The sequence below is a fragment of the Hylobates moloch genome, unplaced genomic scaffold (assembly GCF_009828535.3).
Source record: "Hylobates moloch isolate HMO894 unplaced genomic scaffold, HMol_V3 SCAFFOLD_10, whole genome shotgun sequence".
NCBI classification, from domain to species: Eukaryota; Metazoa; Chordata; class Mammalia; order Primates; family Hylobatidae; genus Hylobates; species Hylobates moloch.
The window spans coordinates 31,709,220-31,729,779 of record NW_026652285.1 but is presented as its reverse complement, the minus strand read 5'-3'; the positions used below and the strand labels follow the sequence as shown (position 1 = coordinate 31,729,779).

Genomic DNA, 20,560 nt, shown 5'->3' with positions numbered 1-20,560 from the left:
GAAATTGAGGCACTAATTAATAGCTTACCACCCAAAAAAAGTCCAGGACCAGACAGATTCACAGCCGAATTCTACCAGAGGTACAAGGAGGAGCTGGTACCATTCCTTCTGAAACTATTCCAATCAATAGAAAAAGAGGGAATCCTCCCTAACTCATTTTATGAGGCCAGCATCATCCTGATAGCAAAGCCTGGCAGAGACACAACAAAAACAGAGAATTTTAGACCAATATCCCTGATGAACATTGATGCAAAAATCCTCAATAAAATACTGGCAAACCAAATCCAGCAGCACATCAAAAAGCTTATCCACCATGAACAAGTGGGCTTCATCCCTGGGATGCAAGGCTGGTTCAACATATGCAAATCAATAAATGTAATCCAGCATATAAACAGAACCAAAGACAAAACCACATGATTATCTCAATAGATGCAGAAAAGGCCTTCAACAAAATTCAACAGCCCTTCATGCTAAAAACTCTCAATAAATTAGGTATTGATGGGACATATCTCAAAATAATAAGAGCTATTTATGACAAACCCACAGCCAATATCACACTGAATGGGCAAAAACTGGAAGCATTCCCTTTGAAAACTGGCACAAGACAGGGATGCCCTCTCCCACCACTCCTATTCAACATAGTGTTGGAAGTTCTGGCAAGGGCAATCAGGCAGGACAAAGAAATAAAGGGTATTCAATTAGGAAAAGAGGAAATTAAATTGTCCCTGTTTGCAGATGATATGATTGTATATCTAGAAAACCCCATCATCTCAGCCCAAAATCTCCTTAAGCTGATAAGCAACTTCAGCAAAGTCTCAGGATACAAAATCAATGTGCAAAAATCACAAGCATTCCTACACACCAATAACAGACAAACAGAGAGCCAAATCATGAGTGAACTCCCATTCACAATTGCTTCAAACAAAATAAAATACCTAGGAATCCAACTTACAAGGGATGTGAAGGACCTCTTCAAGGAGAACTACAAACCACTGCTCAATGAAATAAAAGAGGATACAAACAAATGGAAGAACATTCCATGCTCATGGATAGGAAGAATGAATATTGTGAAAATGGCCATACTGCCCAAGGTAATTTATAGATTCAATGCCATCCCCACCAAGCTACCAATGGCTTTCTTCACAGAATTGGAAAAAACTACTTTAAAGTTCATATGGAACCAAAAAAGAGCTCGCATCACCAAGTCAATCCTAAGCCAAAAGAACAAAGCTGGAGGCATCACACTACCTGACTTCAAACTATACTACAAGGCTACAGTAACCAAAACAGCATGGTACTGGTACCAAAACAGAGATATAGACCAATACAACAGAACAGAGTCCTCAGAAATAATACCACACATCTACAACCATCTGATCTTTGACAAACCTGACAAAAACAAGAAATGGGAAACGGATTCCCTATTTAACAAACGGTGCTGGGAAAACTGGCTAGCCATATGTAGAAAGCTGAAACTGGATCCCTTCCTTATACCTTATACAAAAATTAATTCAGGATGGATTAAAGACTTAAATGTTAGACCTAAAATCATAAAAACCCTGGAAGAAAACCTAGGCAATACCACTCAGGACATAGGCATGGGCAAGGACTTCATGACTAAAACACCAAAAGCAATGGCAACAGAAGCCAAAATTGACAAATGGGATCTAATTAAACTAAAGAGCTTCTGCACAGCAAAAGAAACTACCATCAGAGTGAACAGGCAGCCTACAGAATGGGAGAAAATTTTTGCAATCTACTCCTCTAACAAAGGGCTAATATCCTGAATCTACAATGAACTCAAATTTACAAGAAAAAAACAAACAATCCCATCAACAAGTGGGCGAAGGATATGAACAGACACTTCTCAAAAGAAGACATTTATGCAACCAACAGACAGATGAAAAAATGCTCATCATCACTGGCCATCAGAGAAATGCAAATCAAAACCACAGTGACATACCATCTCACACCATTTAGAATGGTGATCATTAAAAAGTCAGGAAACAACAGGTGCTGGAGAGGATGTGGAGAAATAGGAACACTTTTACACTGTTGGTAGGACTGGAAACTGGTTCAACCATTGTGGACGACAGTGTGGCAATTCCTCAGGGATCTAGAACTAGAAATACCATTTGACCCAGCCATCCCATTACTGGTTATATACCCAAAGGATTATAAATCATGCTGCTATAAAGACACATGCACACGTATGTTTATTGCAGCACTATTCACAACAGCAAAGACCTGGAACCAACCCAAATGTCCAACAATGATAGACTGGATTAAGAAAATGTGGCACATATACACCATAGAATACTATGCAGCCATAAAAAATGATGAGTTCATGTCCTTTGCAGGGACATGGATGAAGCTGGAAACCATCATTCTCAGCAAACTATAGCAAGGACAAAAAACCAAACATTGCATGTTCTCACTCATAGGTGGGAACTGAACAATGAGAACACTTGGACACAGGAAGGGGGACATCACACACTGGGGCCTGTTGTGGGGTGGGGGGAGAGAGGAAGGATAGCATCAGGAGATATACCTAATGTAAATGACGAGTTAATGGGTGCAGCACACCAACATGGCACATGTATACATATGTAACAAACCTGTACATTGTGCACATGTACCCTAGAACTTAAAGTACAATAAAAAAAAAAAAAAAAAAACAGAAAGCAAAAATCTGATATGCAGTTGGGAACCACAGACCAAGAACCATTATTATTAGAACTTATAAAATTCCACAATTTTTGTATAAGTTATATTTCGTTTTTAAATTGTTTTAATCCCTTCTTCCGATTCTGCATAATGACACACAGTAAAGCCTATAAAATGAAAAGTATAACATGCTTCTTTACTAGGAAAACAAAGATGATAGCAGTCTGAAAGGCTGAATACCACTCCACAGCCAGGCTTGGGAAGAACAAAAACACAAAGTAAAGTACATGCAAAGATAGCACAAATGCTCAGAGTTACTAAGTGGAGAAGGAGGACTGGAGCTTTCAACAATGAAGAAAAGTTAGGATGTTGGTGTGGACATGAGAGGAGTTATACAGCTTAATAACAGAAAGCCTACCAAGAATAAAGGAGGTAACAGAAAACCCTGAAAAGAGTAGATGTTGCTTGTCCCAAATGCCATTTCTTCATCTTTCATTTAACTCACTGTGGGTTGAACTATGTCCTAAAAGACATGTTAGACTTCTAACCCTAAGTATCTGTGAATATGACCTTATTTAGAAACAAGGTCTCTGCAGATATATCAAATTAATTCAATCACTGGTGTCCTTACAAGAAAAATGGAAATTTAGACACAGACACACAGAGACAGGAGAATGCATTGTGAAGACACAGACAGACACACAGGGAGGCACGTGACAACAGAGGCAGATATTAGAATGATACATCTACAAGCTAAGGAACAGCAAGGACTGCCAGCAACCATCACAGATAGGAGAAGGGTACAGGATGCTTCCCCCTTCAGAGCCTCTAGACAGAGCTGAACTGATCCTGCTGACAGCCTAATTTCAGACTTTCAGTCTCCAGAACTGTGTGAAAACAAATTTTGGTTGCTGTAAGTCACCTAGTTTGTGGTACTTTGTTATGGCAGCTGTAGGAAACAAATACAGTCATCAAACCACTGCATTTCGGCTTTCTGTACTAGTCTATGGATGTATACTCGTCATCAATCACCAAATCCAATAGCTCTATTTCATAATTCACTTGATTTAACATGTGATACTGTCAAGAATTTCTGCCTTGAATCTCTTTTTCTCTTTGTTCCATGAATCTTTCCTGGTTATCTTATTCTTTCTCTTTAAGGTTGCCCTTTCTCCGTCTCTTTTGTTTCTGAGAATTCTGTTTAAGGTTTCCCAAGATTTTGTTCCTGTTCTTTAATACTGTCTCCATATGCTCTACCTGAGCAAGTTTTTCCATTCCTATGACTTCAATTGTTACTAATATAGTAATGAAGCTCTATGCCTACAGCTCCCTACCCCATTCAAACCTCAGCTTCAGATTATCTCATGAAATTGTTTATCAAAAATTTCTGCTGAAATATCCTCTGGCACTCAAAGTATATCTTATAATCAGACCCATTTTTTAGTAGCCCACATGTCCAAAATAAACAAATTTATCATCTTTTCCCTCCATCAGCAATAACAAAAACATTCTCCAATCCTGATGCCCCAGGTTGAGCTGAATGCGTTCTCTTATACACACCAGCCTCATCTCTGGAGATAAGTTGGGACCAGCAAGACCAAACAATGCAATAGTCTAAACATCCTCAAAAACAGGACACAAATAAGAATAATATCCAAAAACCTGAGAGACAGTAGAAGCAAAAGAAATGCCTCTAACTCACAGGTGTAACAAAAGAGGACAGATTCCCTGGTACAAGCTCCCTCCCTAAGAGTCTATAGCCAGACTAGTACCACAGTATGCGAGAGTGGGAAGAAAAGAATAAATGGGAGATGGAACCTTCTAGTGACATTTCAGGCAATCTTCTAGCTGCCTTTTTTCTTTAATGCAATTTAAATGATTTCATTCTCAGGACAACATGCTCTTGGGCCCCTCCCTGGGCAACCTATAAAGAGCATTGGAGATTTTCCCCCATCTCTCTATACTGCAAATAAGGCTGCTCCTACCTCATTGTCAGCTCCCAAGGCATTGATTTGCTCCCATTTGTAGGTCCAATATCTGGCTTCCTCCTCTGGGATATCTACCACAAAAAAAAGAAGAAAAAGAAAAGAAATCACATCAGCAGGTAATAAACCATCAGCAGATAATACTTTACTCTGTCTAATGACTGAAGTCAGAGGGTGGTAGTGATGCACAGTTTTAACTGGTGGTTTGGTTGTCATGAACATTATCTTTACTCTTCACAAAAACCAATACAATGTACTGTTATTCCCATTGTTATTTTGTAGATGAAGAAGCTGAAGCTCAGAGAGGTAAAATAATTTGGTCAGGGTCACAGTTTATAAAGAGATGAGCCATGATTCAAACCATGGTTTGTATGATTCCAAAAACTACATTCTTTCAATGTAACCATACTACCTTCCCCTCAGCAAGACCAAAACCATCCAAAGGATTAGCTTAGAAGAAAAGTTACATGCTGAGATATTGAGATGCTCAAAATTCAAAGGTTTTCTCCCCAAAAAATTAAAAGTAGAATTACCATGTGACATAGTTCTCCCACTTTGGATTATACATATGAAAGAAGTGAAAGCAGGATCTCAAAGAGATATTTGCACACCCAAGTTCCTAGCAGCATTATTCACAATAGCCAAGAGTTTAAGCAACCCAAGTGTCCACTAATGGATGAAAGGATTAACAAAATGAGAAATTTACATACAATGGAGCATTATTCAGCCTTAAAAGGAAGAAAATCCTGCCACATGCCATAACATGGATACACTTTGAGGACATTACACTAAATGAAATAAGTCCATCACAAAAAAAGACAAATACTGTATGATTTCACTTATCTAAGGTAACTAAAGTAGTCAAATTCACTGAAAAGAAAGAATGGTGGTTGCCAGTGGCTGTGGGGAGGGGGAAATGAGAAGTTGTTTGATGGCGACAGAGTTTTAGTTTTGCAAGGTGAAAAAGTTCTGGATATCTGTTGCACAACAATGTGAATGTACTTAACACTAGTGGACTGCACACTTAAAAATGGTTAAGATGCTAAATTTTCAGTTATGTCTCTTACCGCAATTAAAAATTTTTTAAAAGAAGCTATTAAAAAATATTCATAGGTTTTATGCCTGGAAAATATTAGATGCTCAAATATTTGTTAAGTGAGTCTCTAAGTGAAAATATTTGAATTCTTAAAAAATAATGGTATAATGGTATATCCTCATTTCTAAATATTTTAAATTGACTATAACAACTTCTCCACAAAACTCACCTTTTAAAAACATCAAGTATGACCATCTAACCAGCACTAAAGAGAAACACTCAGGCAATATATGGATCATATCAACTTCAGAGACATTTAAACAGATACACTTTCTAGTAGCCACATGAACAAAGCAAATATAGCCCTTTCCTTTCTCCTTTGTTCCACCTGTCCAAAACTTCAGCTCCTTCCCTTCAACTAGCTCTTTAACAACTGGTAGCAATATTTCAAAGTCTTATTTAAAAACACACACACACCTTCAAATAGTCTACAATGTAATTTGTATAGTGCTTTCTCATCCATATGGTACATCCATAAAATGGTATACTATGCACCTGTTACAAAGAAGGAGAGTGGGAGGTACAAGGTGGAAGAGGAGCTGCTGCTGCTGCAGGTCTGTATGCTCTGATGTGGGATGATTCACCAAGATATATTAAGTGCAAAACAGCAAGGCACAGGGAATGTGTTAGAATATGCTACTATTTGCGTTTTAAAAAGAAGATCGTTGTGTGTGTGTGTGTGTGTGTGTGTGTGTGTGTGTGTGTGCGCGCTTATATTCAGAAACTGACTCTGGAAAGATACACAGGAAAGTATTAATCGTGGTAGCCTATAGGAAGAAAATGGATTTCTGAAGGGACTTTTCACTGGATAACTTTTTAAACCATTATTAATTTATTCCTGCCTCACTCCACAAAAATAGTTTTAAGAAGAAAAAAATATAGAGAGATACAAGCATGTTTATCACAGTGCTATTTATAACAGTACAAACTTCAATCAAAATACCCAACAGGAAGTGGTTAAAAGTGTTATACAAATAGTTAAAATTAAAAGCCCAGGCTCTAGAGTCAGACCATGGCCAAAATACTTAAATACTCTCTGTCTTAGTTTGCTTATCTCTAAAGTGGGAAATGATAGTTGGGCCTGCCTCAAAGGACTGAAATGAGGATTAACTGAGCTAACATATGTAAATACTTAGTGACGTCCACCAACACACAATAATTCACCATAAATGTTACTTTGTTATTACTGATTTTTTTTTTGAGACAGAGTCTTGCTCTATCGCCCAGGCTGGATGGCAGTGGTGCAATCTTGGCTCACTGTAACCTCCATGCCTCCTGGGTTCAAGTGATTCTCCTGCCTCAGCCTCCTAAGTAGCTGAGATTACAGGTGCACGACACCTTGCCCAGCTAATTTTTTGTATTTTTAGTAGAGATGGGGTTTCACCATGTTGGTCAGGCTGGTCTTGAACTCCTGACCTCATGATCCACCCACCTCAGCCTCCCGAAATGCTGGGATTACAGGTGTGAGCCACCATGCCCAGCCTTGATTTTTAAATAAAATCAACCACTAAAAGTAGAAGAATAATGTCTATTTTATATAACATTTGTAACTATGTAATTAGTGAGTGAAATCAGTCAAAAAGTAATACAACATTAAAAAAACAACCACTTAAAGTCTCTGGAAATGGTCCTAAGTGCATACAGCAAAAGAAAAAACATTTATTCAAGAATATCTACTAAAATTTGGTGAAAATGGCCAATATCTGTGGTATTTGAACCAAGACCCACTCCCTCCAATTGATTTTCCCTTCACTTGCAGCTTGGTCTACAGTCCCACAAGAAAGACTTCCTTTCTATTTTTCTGAAATAATAGTTGTTCTGAGTTTAGTTCTTTCTGAGCTAGCTGGAAAATCATGTCATTTTTGCTTAAATCACCACAGGATACAAGATACAAATACACTGAGATCATAAAACAACAGCAATAACAATAGGATATGCAAATATCAATAATAGGAACACTAAAAAATTAAAATAAAACTAATAGAAATCAACTAAACTAAAACAAAATACAGATGCAGGAAGTCAGGGACCCCGAATGGAGGGACTGGCTGAAGCCATGGCAGAAGAACATAAATTGTGAAGATTTCATGGACATTTATTAGTTCCCCAAATTAATACTTTTATAATTTCTTATGCCTGTCTTTACTGCAATCTGTGAACATAAATTGTGAAGATTTCATGGACACTTATCACTTCCCCAATCAATACTCGTGATTTCCTATGCCTGTCTTTAATCTCTTAATCCCGTCATCTTTGTAAGCTGAGGTTGAATGTTGCCTCAGGACCCTGTGAGGATTGCGTTAACTGCACAAATTGTTTAAACAATATGAAATCTGGGAACCTTGAAAAAAGAACAGGATAACAGCGATGTTCAGGGAACAAGGAAGATAACCTTAAAGTCTGGCTGCCTGTGGGCCGGGCAGAACAGAGCCATATTTCTCTTCTTTCAAAAGCAAATAGGAGAAATATTGCTGAATTCTTTTTCTCAGCAAGGAACATCCCTGAGAAAGAGAATGCGTCCCTAAGGGGAGGCCTCTGAAATGGCTGCTTTAGGGACGTCTGTCTTTTATGGTTGTAGATAAGGGATGAAATAAGCCCCAGTCTCCTGTAGTGCTCCCAGGCTTATTAGGACAAGGAAATTCCCACATAATAAATTTTGGTCAGACCGGTTGTCTGCTCTCAAACCCTGTCTCCTGATAAAATATCATCAATGACAATGTGTGCCCAAAACTTCATTAGCAATTTTAATTTCGCCCCAGTCCTGTGATCTCGGTCTGCCTCCATTTACCTTGTGATATTTTATTACCTTGTGAAGCATGAGATCTCTGTGACCCACACCCTATTCGTACACTCCCTCTCCTTTTGAAAATCACTAATAAAAACTTGCTGGTTTTGCGGCTTGCGGGGCATCACAGAACCTGCCAACATGTGATGTCTCCCCCGGACACCCAGCTTTAAAATTTCCCTCTTTTGTACTCTTTCTCTTTATTTCTCAGACCAGCCGACACTTAGGGAAAATACAAAAGGACCCACGTGAAATATCGGGGGCTGAACTTCCCCCGATAAGACACCATACAAAATAATCAAAGATTTACAATTGGGAACTACAAAAGACTGCCAAGGATGTGCAGAAACAGGCACTCTCCAGATATAATTTATAAGACTATAAATTGGTATAACCTTTTGGACAAGGAACTTAGTAGATTCCATAAAAAGTAATGATGTACACACCCTTTGATCCAGCAATTCTACTTTAAGAAATTTATTCTAGACTCAAAATGGACAAAGATATACAGAGTTGTTAGTTAGCAGTATGTAACATTAAAAAAACTGAAAAGACCTACATGTCAATCAATAAAGGATTACTTAAATAAATTATGGTAGGCCAGGTGTGGTGGCTCAGGCTTGTAATTCCAGCACTTTAGGAAGCCGAGGTAGGCAGATCATTTGAGGTCAGGTGTTTGAGACCAGCCTGACCAACAGGGTGAAACCCTGTCTCTACTAAAAAATACAAAAAATTAGCCAGGTATGGTAGCACAAGCCTGTAATCTCAGTGACTCGAGAGGCTGAGGCATGAGAATTACTTGAACCCAGGAGGCAGAGGTTGCAGTGAGCCAAGATCATGCTGCTGCCCTAAAGCCTGGGCAGAGCAAGACTCCATCTCAAAAAAAGGAAAAAAAAAAAAAAAGGATAAATTATGGTAGAGTCATCTGTTCAGATGAATAAGATAGATCTTAAAGTATAACATGGAGCGACGTCCAGGATAAATGTCTCAGTAGTTTGTAAAATACTATATATCAGTATATACATATTATATAGAGTACGATCCAAAGTTTGCCAAAATAAGTTTTTGGAAAATAAATATCATGTGTCTAAACCAAAATACAAGAATGTTAACAGTGGTTTCACACTGGGGAATGCAAGATTAAAGGAACTGGGAAAATAAACTTTTCCATGTACATTTCCTTACTATTTGAATTTTTATCATGAGCATGTATTGTGATTTAATTTACATTTTAAATTATTATTCTATTTATCAGTGCTATTTAATACTTAAATTAACAAATTGGAAGGTATATATAGTCACTTCAAGACAATAAATGTTTATTTTCAAAATAATAAATCTAACAAGCAAATATTTCATATGTCATTATAATAAATAGTCACAGAAAATTAAATGAGTTGAAGAGAATGCTTTTTAGTGTAGATTCTTTAATGAGCACTATTCTATATTCTACTTTGCACCATTCCCTGGGTGAAGTGTTATGAAAAAGAGAGTGAATGAAGACAGAATATCCTCAAAGGAGATGGTTGAGGTGACAAAATATACATTAATGAAACAACTAGCAAACAATTCCAAACAATATGGTAAAAATTATTAAATAGTTTTAAAATTTTACTCACCAAAAGGCAACTCAAATCTTGTATCAAGCAAAATTTTATGAGGAGTTGGGTTTCTAGTTCCACAGATCTCATCGTCTTTCATTAACGTCTCTGCCTCCAATGTGGACCATTCCCCAGGCCCTTCCTAGGAAACAAAGATCTAAGATTAAAGTTTAATCTTTCTTGGCTCCCTCTTAGTTCAAGAGTCAGGTTTTTTTCTCTGAAGTTCCTTGTTTGAGCTTCTGAGGGCCATTCACATCCTGATAAGGCAAACACACCGCTGTCATCACCTGCCTCCATGGCATGTGGCTTCTGTTTTCCCTCTTTGGTGGGGACAGCAGCTTTCACTGTGCTCAGCTCTGCAGGTCTAATGAGGACAGAATGTCTGGAGTACCATACTCTCAAACTAAGTACATCTGTGGATCAATACATAACTTGCACAGTTCTTAATGACTGTGTCACTGTTTCTAGTCAGTAAAAAGCTACTAACATTGCTGGCTAAATAGGACTGAACTGGGGCAGCAATGAAAATGAACTGCCCATCTGCCTGGGGGAGTAGAGACTTAGCTAGAACTAAAAGAAATACAGAAAATAGAGGCAACTTCAACTTCCCCACTCCCAGAGAAAACTCATGGTCCATGTTAACACCAAATAGGAATATAACAGATTTTATCCAGATCCAAAGTGGGGAAATGATGCTGAGTTATGGTCTAGTCTAGGAAAGTGAGGCAAGAGTTCAATCCTAGAAATAATATATAGAGACAATGTGAATACAAATTGCCAAGCCTGGTAGTTCCTTAAACTCTGTCAGGCTTACATGCAGAAGAAGGGCACTGAAAACTAGTTCCATGGAGATTGGTAACTCAAAGAAACAAAGCAGAGAATAGCCAGCCAGCTGGCTGAGGAAGTTTAATGGGACTCCTCCCAGGGCAGTGACTTAGAGGAGAACATAGAAACCACAAGTACCCTAAGTAAACACACACACCGACACACACATACCTCAGAAGGGGCTATCTACCTGATAAGGCTGAAGAGGTGCTGTGGAGCCTGTGAGTTCAGTCACAGGACACAGGGTAGGCCAGACTTAAATAAAATCATCTGAACCTTCAGGTGAAGTTAGGAACTGGCAGGTTGCATGCCCTCTAATTAGAAAGGGGGACGAATAATCCAAGATGCATGGATGAATATTAGCTAAAGTGGAGCTAGCATGGGGAGAAGTATGGGCTGGGAACCATACTTCCAAACAGACAATGCAATGACTGACCTCATCCGACTGACGAATAGTCTTCAGCGCAATCCACACAGTCCCCACCATGGTGTCCCAGATCAGTCCTTTGTTCCATACCTCCACACTTAGACCCAGGTCCAGGCGACTAATCTCACTAAGGGAAAGAGGAAAGCCCTTTGAGGAAAGCTAGACAATATGAAAGAAACAACTACATCTCCTGTTTTGCTAAACTTTGAATGCTTTCTCACCAGGATCCTGTCTTCAGGAAAAATCAAAATTTCCCAGAATGCCACGACCATTTTTAGGCTCCAAGAAACCTATGTAAGGTATCCATAGAAAACTGCCTTTGTTACAGTTAAATAAGTTCCAGAGACCTGCTGCTGTACCACACAGTGCCTCCAGTTAACAATAAGGTATTGTGCACCTCAAAATTTAAGAGGGTAGATTTCATATTAAATGCTCTTAACACACACAAACAACAACAAAAAAAGGAGACACAAGTAAACTTTTAGAGGTGATAAATATATTTATTACCTTGATTATGGTGATGGTAACACAAGCATATACATGTCTAAATTATATACATTAATTATGTACAGTTTTTTATATACCAATTAAACCTCAGTGGGGATGGGGGGGAAAAAAGAAAGAAAAATGCCTTTGTTTATCCATTCTTTCCACTTTGGAGATACAATCATGATTAGACTAATGCAGTTTCACACAATATGAGGCCAAGTAATAAGGACATTATTGCCAGGCCTGCCTGCCAATTTCCACCCATAGGCAACAGTTTTATATGTTTTATTGTTAACTAACACTGCTTCAACCTAAACTATACATTGTATACAGAAAACTTTTAGGAACGGTAAGTCTACTTTACAAGATTTATGAGGCTGGGCATGGCGGCTCAAGGCTGTAATCCCAGCACTTTGGGAGGTGCACGGATCATGTGAGGTCAGGAGTTTGAGACCAGCTTGGCCAACATGGCAAAACCCTGTCTCTACTAAAAATAAAAAAATTAGCTGGGCATGGTGGCGCATGCCTGTAATCCCAGCTACTTGGGAAGCTGAGGCACAAGAATCACTTGAACCCAGGAGGCAGAGCCAAGATCACGCCACTGCACTCCAGCCTGGGTGACAGAGCCAGACTCCATCCCCACCAAAAAAGCCAGGGGGAGGGGGGGATTTATGAAAGGGAGTCCAGGTAGAAGTAGGGTCCCTGAAAACATATAAGTTTGATAGGAACACGTGGTCACAGGCAAGTGAGGGGCTCTAGAGTGTGCTAGTTCACACCACTCAGTCCCTGGAGACTCATTAATCATTATTAAGCTAGGCACTGTCACTTACAAGCAAAATTATTACCATGGGATAATGATAAATATAATGATTTTCCTATAATAATAACCAGGGGAAAAAATTAGAACAGAAATCATTCCATAAAGAGCCAGATAAGCACTATTTAAAAGCAGTATCATACATGCTTGAATATCTGCTTGGAAGGACTAACTCAAACATAATCCCAGTCTTAAACTAGAATATGCAAATAGTACTTGTGTTAATGCTAAAAACATTCTCCAGAAAGCTCTTATTGAAACACAAGGTTACTTGAGGGGTAATCCAAGAAAGATGAGAAAAGACCAATTCCAGCAGAGAAAGCAGAAAGGCATTCTCAGGAAAACAACAGCTATTTATCACAAGTAGAAGCTTCAAGTTTGTACTTTAGAGAAAGCTTGGGTTCCCTGTTGTGCTATAAAATAAATGTTCTCAGATTCACAAGTTTGAGATGTAGAATGACAGCCACAGAATTCATGTCAGGTGTTGAAAATGAATAAAGCAAAGAAAATTTATCCCTTTTATATAAATATAATACAGCATAGATGTACTGAGTTAATTTATTCATTTAATTAGCATTTCCTGAGCACTTACAAGACGTATGACTTGGTGTTTTGGAAAAGAAATATAATATAGGACTCAGTTTTTGTGTCCAAAAACTTCTAAGCTATCTGGAGAGCTGTTCAGAGCCACAAAGTAGATGAATAAGCCTAGCCACTAAGTTATAGCGTTCACAGTGGAGAAATTAAGCTTTTTGTCACATAATTTAATTCAGCCTAATTAACCAATTAGTTTTGGAAAATATATGTGACATCCTCAAATCCATTGGACTTATCCATCATTTGAATATGGAATCGAAAAATTGCTTGGGCCAGGTGCAATGGCTCATGCCTGTAATCCCAGTATGTTGGGAGGCTGAGGTGGGAAGATCACTTGAGCCCAGGAGTTTGAGACCAGCCTAGACAACATGGCAAAACCTAGTGTCTCCAAAAAAAATGTTTTTAATTAGCTAGACATGGTGGCGTGTGTCTGTAGTCCCAGCTACTCAGGAGGCTGAGGCAGGAAAATCATTTGAGCCCAGGAGATCAAGGCTGCAGTGAGCCAAGATGGTGCCACTGCACTCCAGCCTGGGCAACAGAGTGAGACCCTGTCCCACAAAATAAAGAAAAAAAAGAAAAATTGCTTGGGGATACATACATAATATTCCCAAATCAACTCCCAAATAGCATCTTAAGCCAACAGACAGAAGAAATAGCCAGAGGTCTTCAACAGCTTGACTTGAACAGATAAAGAAGAAAATCTGTTCTTCAGAGAACTCTCTGGGGAGAAGGCCCAAACAATGAGTATATATTCTATAAGAAGCTTCTCATCTCACCTACATTTGCTCAGCAGGTCCAGCTAAGAGAGGTCTGAGAGCTCTATTTATGCTTCATACCCGGGACCCTAGGGAAGTTTCTTTTCTGTTAATTCAGTCAACAATATACATAAACACGTGTATAGCAGACTCTGGGCTACACAAATTCACACAAATAGTGAAGATGCCCACCTTACCCTTAAGAAATGAACAATCTAGTCCTAAAAACAAGATATGAAAATATTAAAAACAAATAATATAAGAAATACCAAAATGAATATTAGATACTGCCACATAATACATCATGGAGAAAGAAAAAGGAGAATGGGAGATAGGAAATCAACACTGGAGATTCTGGTGACAAAAGGACAGGGTAGTAGACTAAGTTCTGCAAGGAGTGAACCAAAAAAAATAAGTAAATAAATAAAATAGGACAGGATAGGAGGAATAAAGAGTAGGAAGAGCAGAAAAGTGAGAAAGTAGCTAATAAAACCCACGTGTAAAAGAAGAGAGGGCAAAATTCACACAGTATCTCAACATGGGAGACAAGAAGAAAATTCACACATATCACAGCAAGGTTGAAAGGGGAAGTGCTATGGGAAATTGGAAAATAAACACATAAGAATAATGCTAGCTATGCTGATGAGAGACTGCAGAAGATCACTGTGCCTCACATGACGGGAACAGTTATAACTGGAAATGATGGTTATAGCCAACTGGAAGTGCTAGGTTTATAAACCATAGCCAGGACTATGGCTAACATACTGGTATGGAAGGAGACTTTCATAAACCATTTGTAGCTGACTCTGTACACTGCACGTGTAAAGAATGAAAGAGGTGCTCTCAGTCTCATATCACTGTCACTGAGAGAGGGAATAAATGAGGCTTATATAATCTTGAGAGAGAAGCAACCAGTAAGAAAGAAACATGACACCATTGGCCTCCCTCTCTTTGAAGCCCAGTTCTCCCTCAGCTTCCAAGACACCATTATCTCCTGGCTCTCCTACCTCTCTGTTCAATCCTTTTTAGTTCCCTCTGTCCCCTCATTAAATGCTGCCACTCTCCAGCTTCTATCCCAGTCCCTTTTCTCACCATACACATTCTCTCCCTAAGCTTTCTCATCTTCACCTACGGCTTCAACTGACCAAAATATTTCTCCAAAGCAGACTTCTTCCCTGAGTGTGGCTTTAGGTTTCTAACTATCTTCTGTACCTCTCATCCTTCCTATCTGTCCTATAAGAATCTCAAATATAAGATTGTCCATAACTGATATTAATCCCTATCCTGGCCGGGCGCAGTGGCTCACGCTTGTAATCCCAGCACTTTGGGAGGCCGAGGCGGGCGGATCCCGAGGTCAGGAGATCGAGACCACGGTGAAACCCCGTCTCCACTAAAAATACAAAAAATTAGCCGGGCATGGTGGCGGGCGCCTGTAGTCCCAGCTACTCGGAGAGGCTGAGGCAGGAGAATGGCATGGACCCGGCCACTGCACTCCAGCCTGGGCGACAGAGCGAGACTCCGTCTCAAAAAAAAAAAAAAAAAAACCCTATCCTACTGAATGGCATGCTACCCACCCCATCTTCCAAGAAAATCTTTTGGTTCTACTTCCTGAATACCTTCTATTCATCCTTTTCTATGTCTTCTACTATTGTCCTAGCCCAAAACCTCATAATCTTTGCCTTTAACTATCACAATAATGGTCCTATAGGAAGCAATATAGGCTGGGTGCAGTAGCTCACACCTGTAATCCCACAGCTTTGGGAGGGCAAGGCTGGAGGATTGCTTTAGCCTGGGAATTTGAGATCAGCCTGGGCAACGTAGTGAAACCCCATCTTTACAAAAAATAAAAACATTAGCCAAGGTGTGGTGGTACATGCTTGTAGTTTCCATTACTCAGGAGGCTAAGGCAAGAAGATCACTCAAGCCCAGGAGTTAGAGGCTGCAGCAAACTATGATCATACCACCACTCTAGGATGGGTGACAGAGTGAGATCCTGCCTCAAAAAAAAAAAAAAAAAAAAAAAGCAATATATTAAGAGCCCAGAGGATTGGAAATGTCTCCCCTTAAAAATAATAACCATCCCTATGTCCCTCTGAGCTGCACTATAAAACATGCAAATCGATTTCAGTTCAGTTTCAAATTTCACAGCAAATTTCAGTACGTTTTCTCATTCAGCCCCTTCATGCCCACCTCCAACTCCCAAAAAAAAACAAGCATAATCTTCTGAGAAAGGAAGACCTTTACAGATAAGGAAACTAGTGCTCTATGAAGCTAAATGATTTGCCCAGTCCTTCAATATATTCTATACTTTTCTCCCCTTTTCTAGAACAGGAACAAAAAAATCCTGAAACTAAAGGGGACAAAAGAAAGAAATATCAAGTTTTTAAGGCCAAAGTTTAATTAAAATCATAATATACTAAACTTTGTCATACACGAGAAATTCTACTAATATTTATTCATTTTAATTAATTGAATATAGGACATTTTACTCCATAAAGCAAAAGGATTATAAGCACAGAAATCTTCAGCCTCTAAAACAGATGACTGAGGTACACATGAAGATACAGTCTCTCACATGCACGGCCACATTCCTTCAAAGAGCTTTCTGAGAATCAAAGAAAGATGAAGTTATGTTTAATGTCATGCTAAGTCTGTTGTACTCTATTCTAATTCTGACCACTGAGAAAATCTGCCTATGTAGTTTTTCACCAACACAAATCAATTGGGAGTTTACCTGCATTATCATTCATCTCTAAGAACAAATTACGAATCCATGAGAAAACAAAAGTGCAGTTGTGCTTCATGTACCATGAACCTCACTTATTTTTAAAACTCCGCAGTTTTCAAAAGAGTATTTAACAGTGCCAGTACATTTTATAAATCTCAAAAATACACAAAATCTTCTAATTGTTTCTTCCAATGCAATTCCCTTAAAAAGATTATGAAATATGTAGGCACACTGCTGCTGCAAAGTACTTACAACATGAAATCCTGTTCCCAGGAAGGCTGATCACCACGAACTGCTATAGTTGTGCTCTTCACATTCTGTACTTTCAGGGTCACATATGTGTTAAATTTATCTTTGAAAAAATACAAAATGGAGACATAATACTTAGTGTTCAGATTGTTACCCAATATCACAAAGCCCTTGGAATTAAGCAATATAGAAATTAAAGTATTACATGTGCAGGAAAAAATTAAGCTATATATTGTACAATATAGCCTCATTCAAGACATACCAGAGTTGCCAAAATTATAAAACTACATACTATCTTCAAGAGCATAATCTAAAATACTATTTTTTAAATTCTAAGAAATTTTATATATGACCCAATAGATATGCATACATACACACTCAAACTGAAACAGATTCATGAATGCCAAGATATGATACATTGATATTTCCTGTTCTAATTTATTTAATCTATTACAATGTTAATTCTAACCTACTATGTTAATTATATAGCCCACTTGCCGTCTGGGGGGGAAAGTCCAAATCTAATTGATCTACTAGGAAAGATAAGGTACACAAATTTAATAAAATGTAGAAAGAGAGAAGTACCAGAAGGAAAAAAGAAAAAGTGATAAAGAACTGCAGAGCTGTTAACAGGGACAAAAGTTGAGGAAAAATCTTCACAGAGAAATTAGATTTCAAGCTCAATCTATTCAGTTTGGCCTAAAGCACAAGTTACATAAAAAGAAATCTTTTTTTTTTTTTTTTTTGAGACAGAGTCTTGCTGTGTCACCCAGACCGGGTGACACATGATCTTGGCTCACTACAACCTCCACCTACCAGGTTCAAGCAATTCTCATGCCTCAGCTACCCAAGTAGCTGGGATTATAGGTGTGCGCCACCATGCCCAGCTAACTTTTGTATTTTTAGTAGAGACGGGGTTTCACCACATTGGCCAGGCTGGTCTCAAATGCCTGACCTCAAGTGAACTACCCATCTCAGCCTCCAAAAGTGCTGGGATTACAAGCATGAGCCACCACGCCCAGCCAAAAAAAGAAATATTATCACAGAGTTGAGAAAAGGAAATGCTCTAACCTGAGAGTTGACTACTAAACAAGCTGATTACTAAACAAAGGTGGTGGCCTGAAACTTCAAACTCAGGCGTCTCACCTAATTCTTACTACAGCACATTTGGCACTCACCTCACTACATCCACATCAGCCATGATTAGGGGCACTGAATTGAGGGTTTGCTTTTCTATGTAAGAAATTAATCCTAATGTTATACAATGAAAAAATAGCAAACTATCACTTTGACTCATCAAATTGGCAAACATTGCTTAACATGATTACCTAATGTTAAAGAAGATATGAGAAAATGGGACCTGTCACACACTTTCAGCTGAAGGTAAGTCTTTCTTTTAAATATCATTTAAAATGGTGTGGTTTTATACTTATCAACATGGAAAATTTATAATTATATTAAAGATATATGAGGATAGGCGCCTGTAGTCCCAGCTACTCGGGAGGCTGAGGCAGGAGAATGGCGTGAACCCCGGGGGGCGGAGCCTGCAGTGAGCCGAGATCGCGCCACTGCACTCCAGCCTGGGCAACAGCGAGACTCTGTCTCAAAAAAAAAAAAAAAAAAAGGCCCATACAAGGGGAATCTCCATCCATATCCAGTAGTAGTAGTGCAGTAGGCCACTGAGCTATGTTTTATATCACATTATTTTGTACTCCACCCCAACATCCAATCACACATAGCTGACCAGACCAAGAGTAAATAACCGAAGAGCAGCCAATCCATGAGCTGGCCAAAAGCTGAAACAAACCTGATTCCCTCTCAAAAGATTTTAAATAGGGTAAAAGGACAAATAATGACAATTGGTGGTTGGTGCTGAAGCTAAAACGAAGGGGTATAAATTCCATTGAGGCAGCTATTATGGGTACAAGATGGGTAAGCATAGAAAACCAGCTGGGAGAGAAACAACAGAGCAGATTCCCAGAAAAAAAGAGCCAGCAGAGAGAGAAAGATAAAAACCTTTAAAACAAGAAACTGCTCAGAAACTGCTTTCATTACTGTTGCACCCAAGGTCCAGTTTTTCAGGTTTTCTTGGGTTCTCAAGCATATTCATATACTTCCAGTAACCCTCCAGCTCCCCTCCCTTCTTCCCCAGCAGTACCAGATGAAATCTTCCTAATGTGACAATCAAAATTAAGGAAATGCATATTAAAACAAGGAAATACCATTTTTAATCTTCAGATGGACAGAGATTTTAAAGTTTCATATCGAATGTTGATAAGGATTTGGAAAAATAAATGTTCATAAACTTTTGGTCTCAGTATATATAGTAAAAACTTGCAGGAGAATAATCTGGCAGGAGTTACCAAATTTTTAAAAATACATATATACTTTTAACCCAGAAATTCTACTTCTGAATCCAGTACATAGACACATTTGCAAAAGCAAGCAATCAGAAGTACACAAGAACATTTATTGTTTATAATAGCAAAAACTTGGGAACCTAAATATTAATCAAGTATTAATCAGGGACCTATTAATCAGGGTACAAATCTGCAACAAAATTCTGTACAACACCTTAAAAGAACGAACCAGACACACACATACACACAAACACACACACACACACTTTCATGATGTGTTGCTGGGGGGGAAAGCAGGTTGCATAAGATATGTTTCACATGGTCTATTTGAATATTTTAAATTTTAAGAAATTTTATATATGACCCAATAGATACATATACACACACTCTCAAGCTGAAACAGGTTCATGAACTCCAAGACATGATACACTGATATTTCAATATTTATCCACTACACACTGGGGCCTGTCATGGGGTGGGGGACTGGGGGAGGGATAGCATTAGGAGAAATACCTAATGTAAATGACGAGTTGATGGGTGCAGCAAACCAACATGGCACATGTATACCTATGTAACAAACCTGCATGTTGTGCACATGTACCCTAGAACTTAAAGTAAAAAAAAAAAAAATTGTTACCACTAATTGTCAATATTTATCCTTTTACACTATTTCAGACTTTTTTCTGAGAAAAAGTCGGAAAAGGTATATCAAAACCTCTAAATATATAGTTATTATTGAGAAGTAGAATTGGGTTAGCCAAGAGGTAAGAAAACTAATTTTTCACTAGATTAATGATTTCATGAATTAATTTAGTGAAGTAATGAATTAAATTACTGAATTTGATCAATGAATTAATAATTTTTTTTAATTGCTTTGAAATAACAGCAAATACAAGAGGAAAAGACATAATGGAAGGCTGGCCTTACCTGGTGAACCCTGGAATTTGGCCCTTTTAACTGCAAGAGAAAAAAGAGGATACCATGAAGAATGTTTCCAAGTTCATTTTACTTAAGCAACATTTATTAGGCACTATGCACCAATGTTAGAGTTAGGTTTAGATTGTTAAATCTAAACCTGGAGAAAAAAGGCTAAGACTTCTGATCAAAACTTGAAAGGCAAAGAGTCAGACGAGCCCTTAAAAGTCAATCTAATCTCATATCCAATGTAAAAATCTCTGT

General features: G+C 38.4%; 1 protein-coding gene across 5 annotated transcripts in view; it reads right to left on the bottom strand.

The window, feature by feature from the left end:
- Positions 1-20,342, bottom strand: part of UNC13B (unc-13 homolog B) — a 165,889-nt gene extending 145,547 nt beyond the window's left edge. For 4 of the 5 annotated variants that reach the window (XM_032164079.2, XM_058445500.1, XM_032164081.2 and 1 more), the window contains exons 1-5: positions 20,309-20,342; positions 17,025-17,124; positions 11,396-11,513; positions 10,153-10,276; positions 4,653-4,726 (exon numbers count right to left, since the gene is read on the bottom strand). In XM_032164079.2, coding sequence (XP_032019970.1) covers positions 4,653-4,726; positions 10,153-10,276; positions 11,396-11,513; positions 17,025-17,029 — 321 coding nt within the window. In that variant the 5' untranslated portion in view covers positions 17,030-17,124; positions 20,309-20,342. The remainder of the gene's footprint in view (positions 1-4,652; positions 4,727-10,152; positions 10,277-11,395; positions 11,514-17,024; positions 17,125-20,308) is intronic. The other variant, XM_058445503.1, reaches the window with a different exon arrangement.
- Between the last annotated feature and the right edge of the window lie 218 nt (positions 20,343-20,560).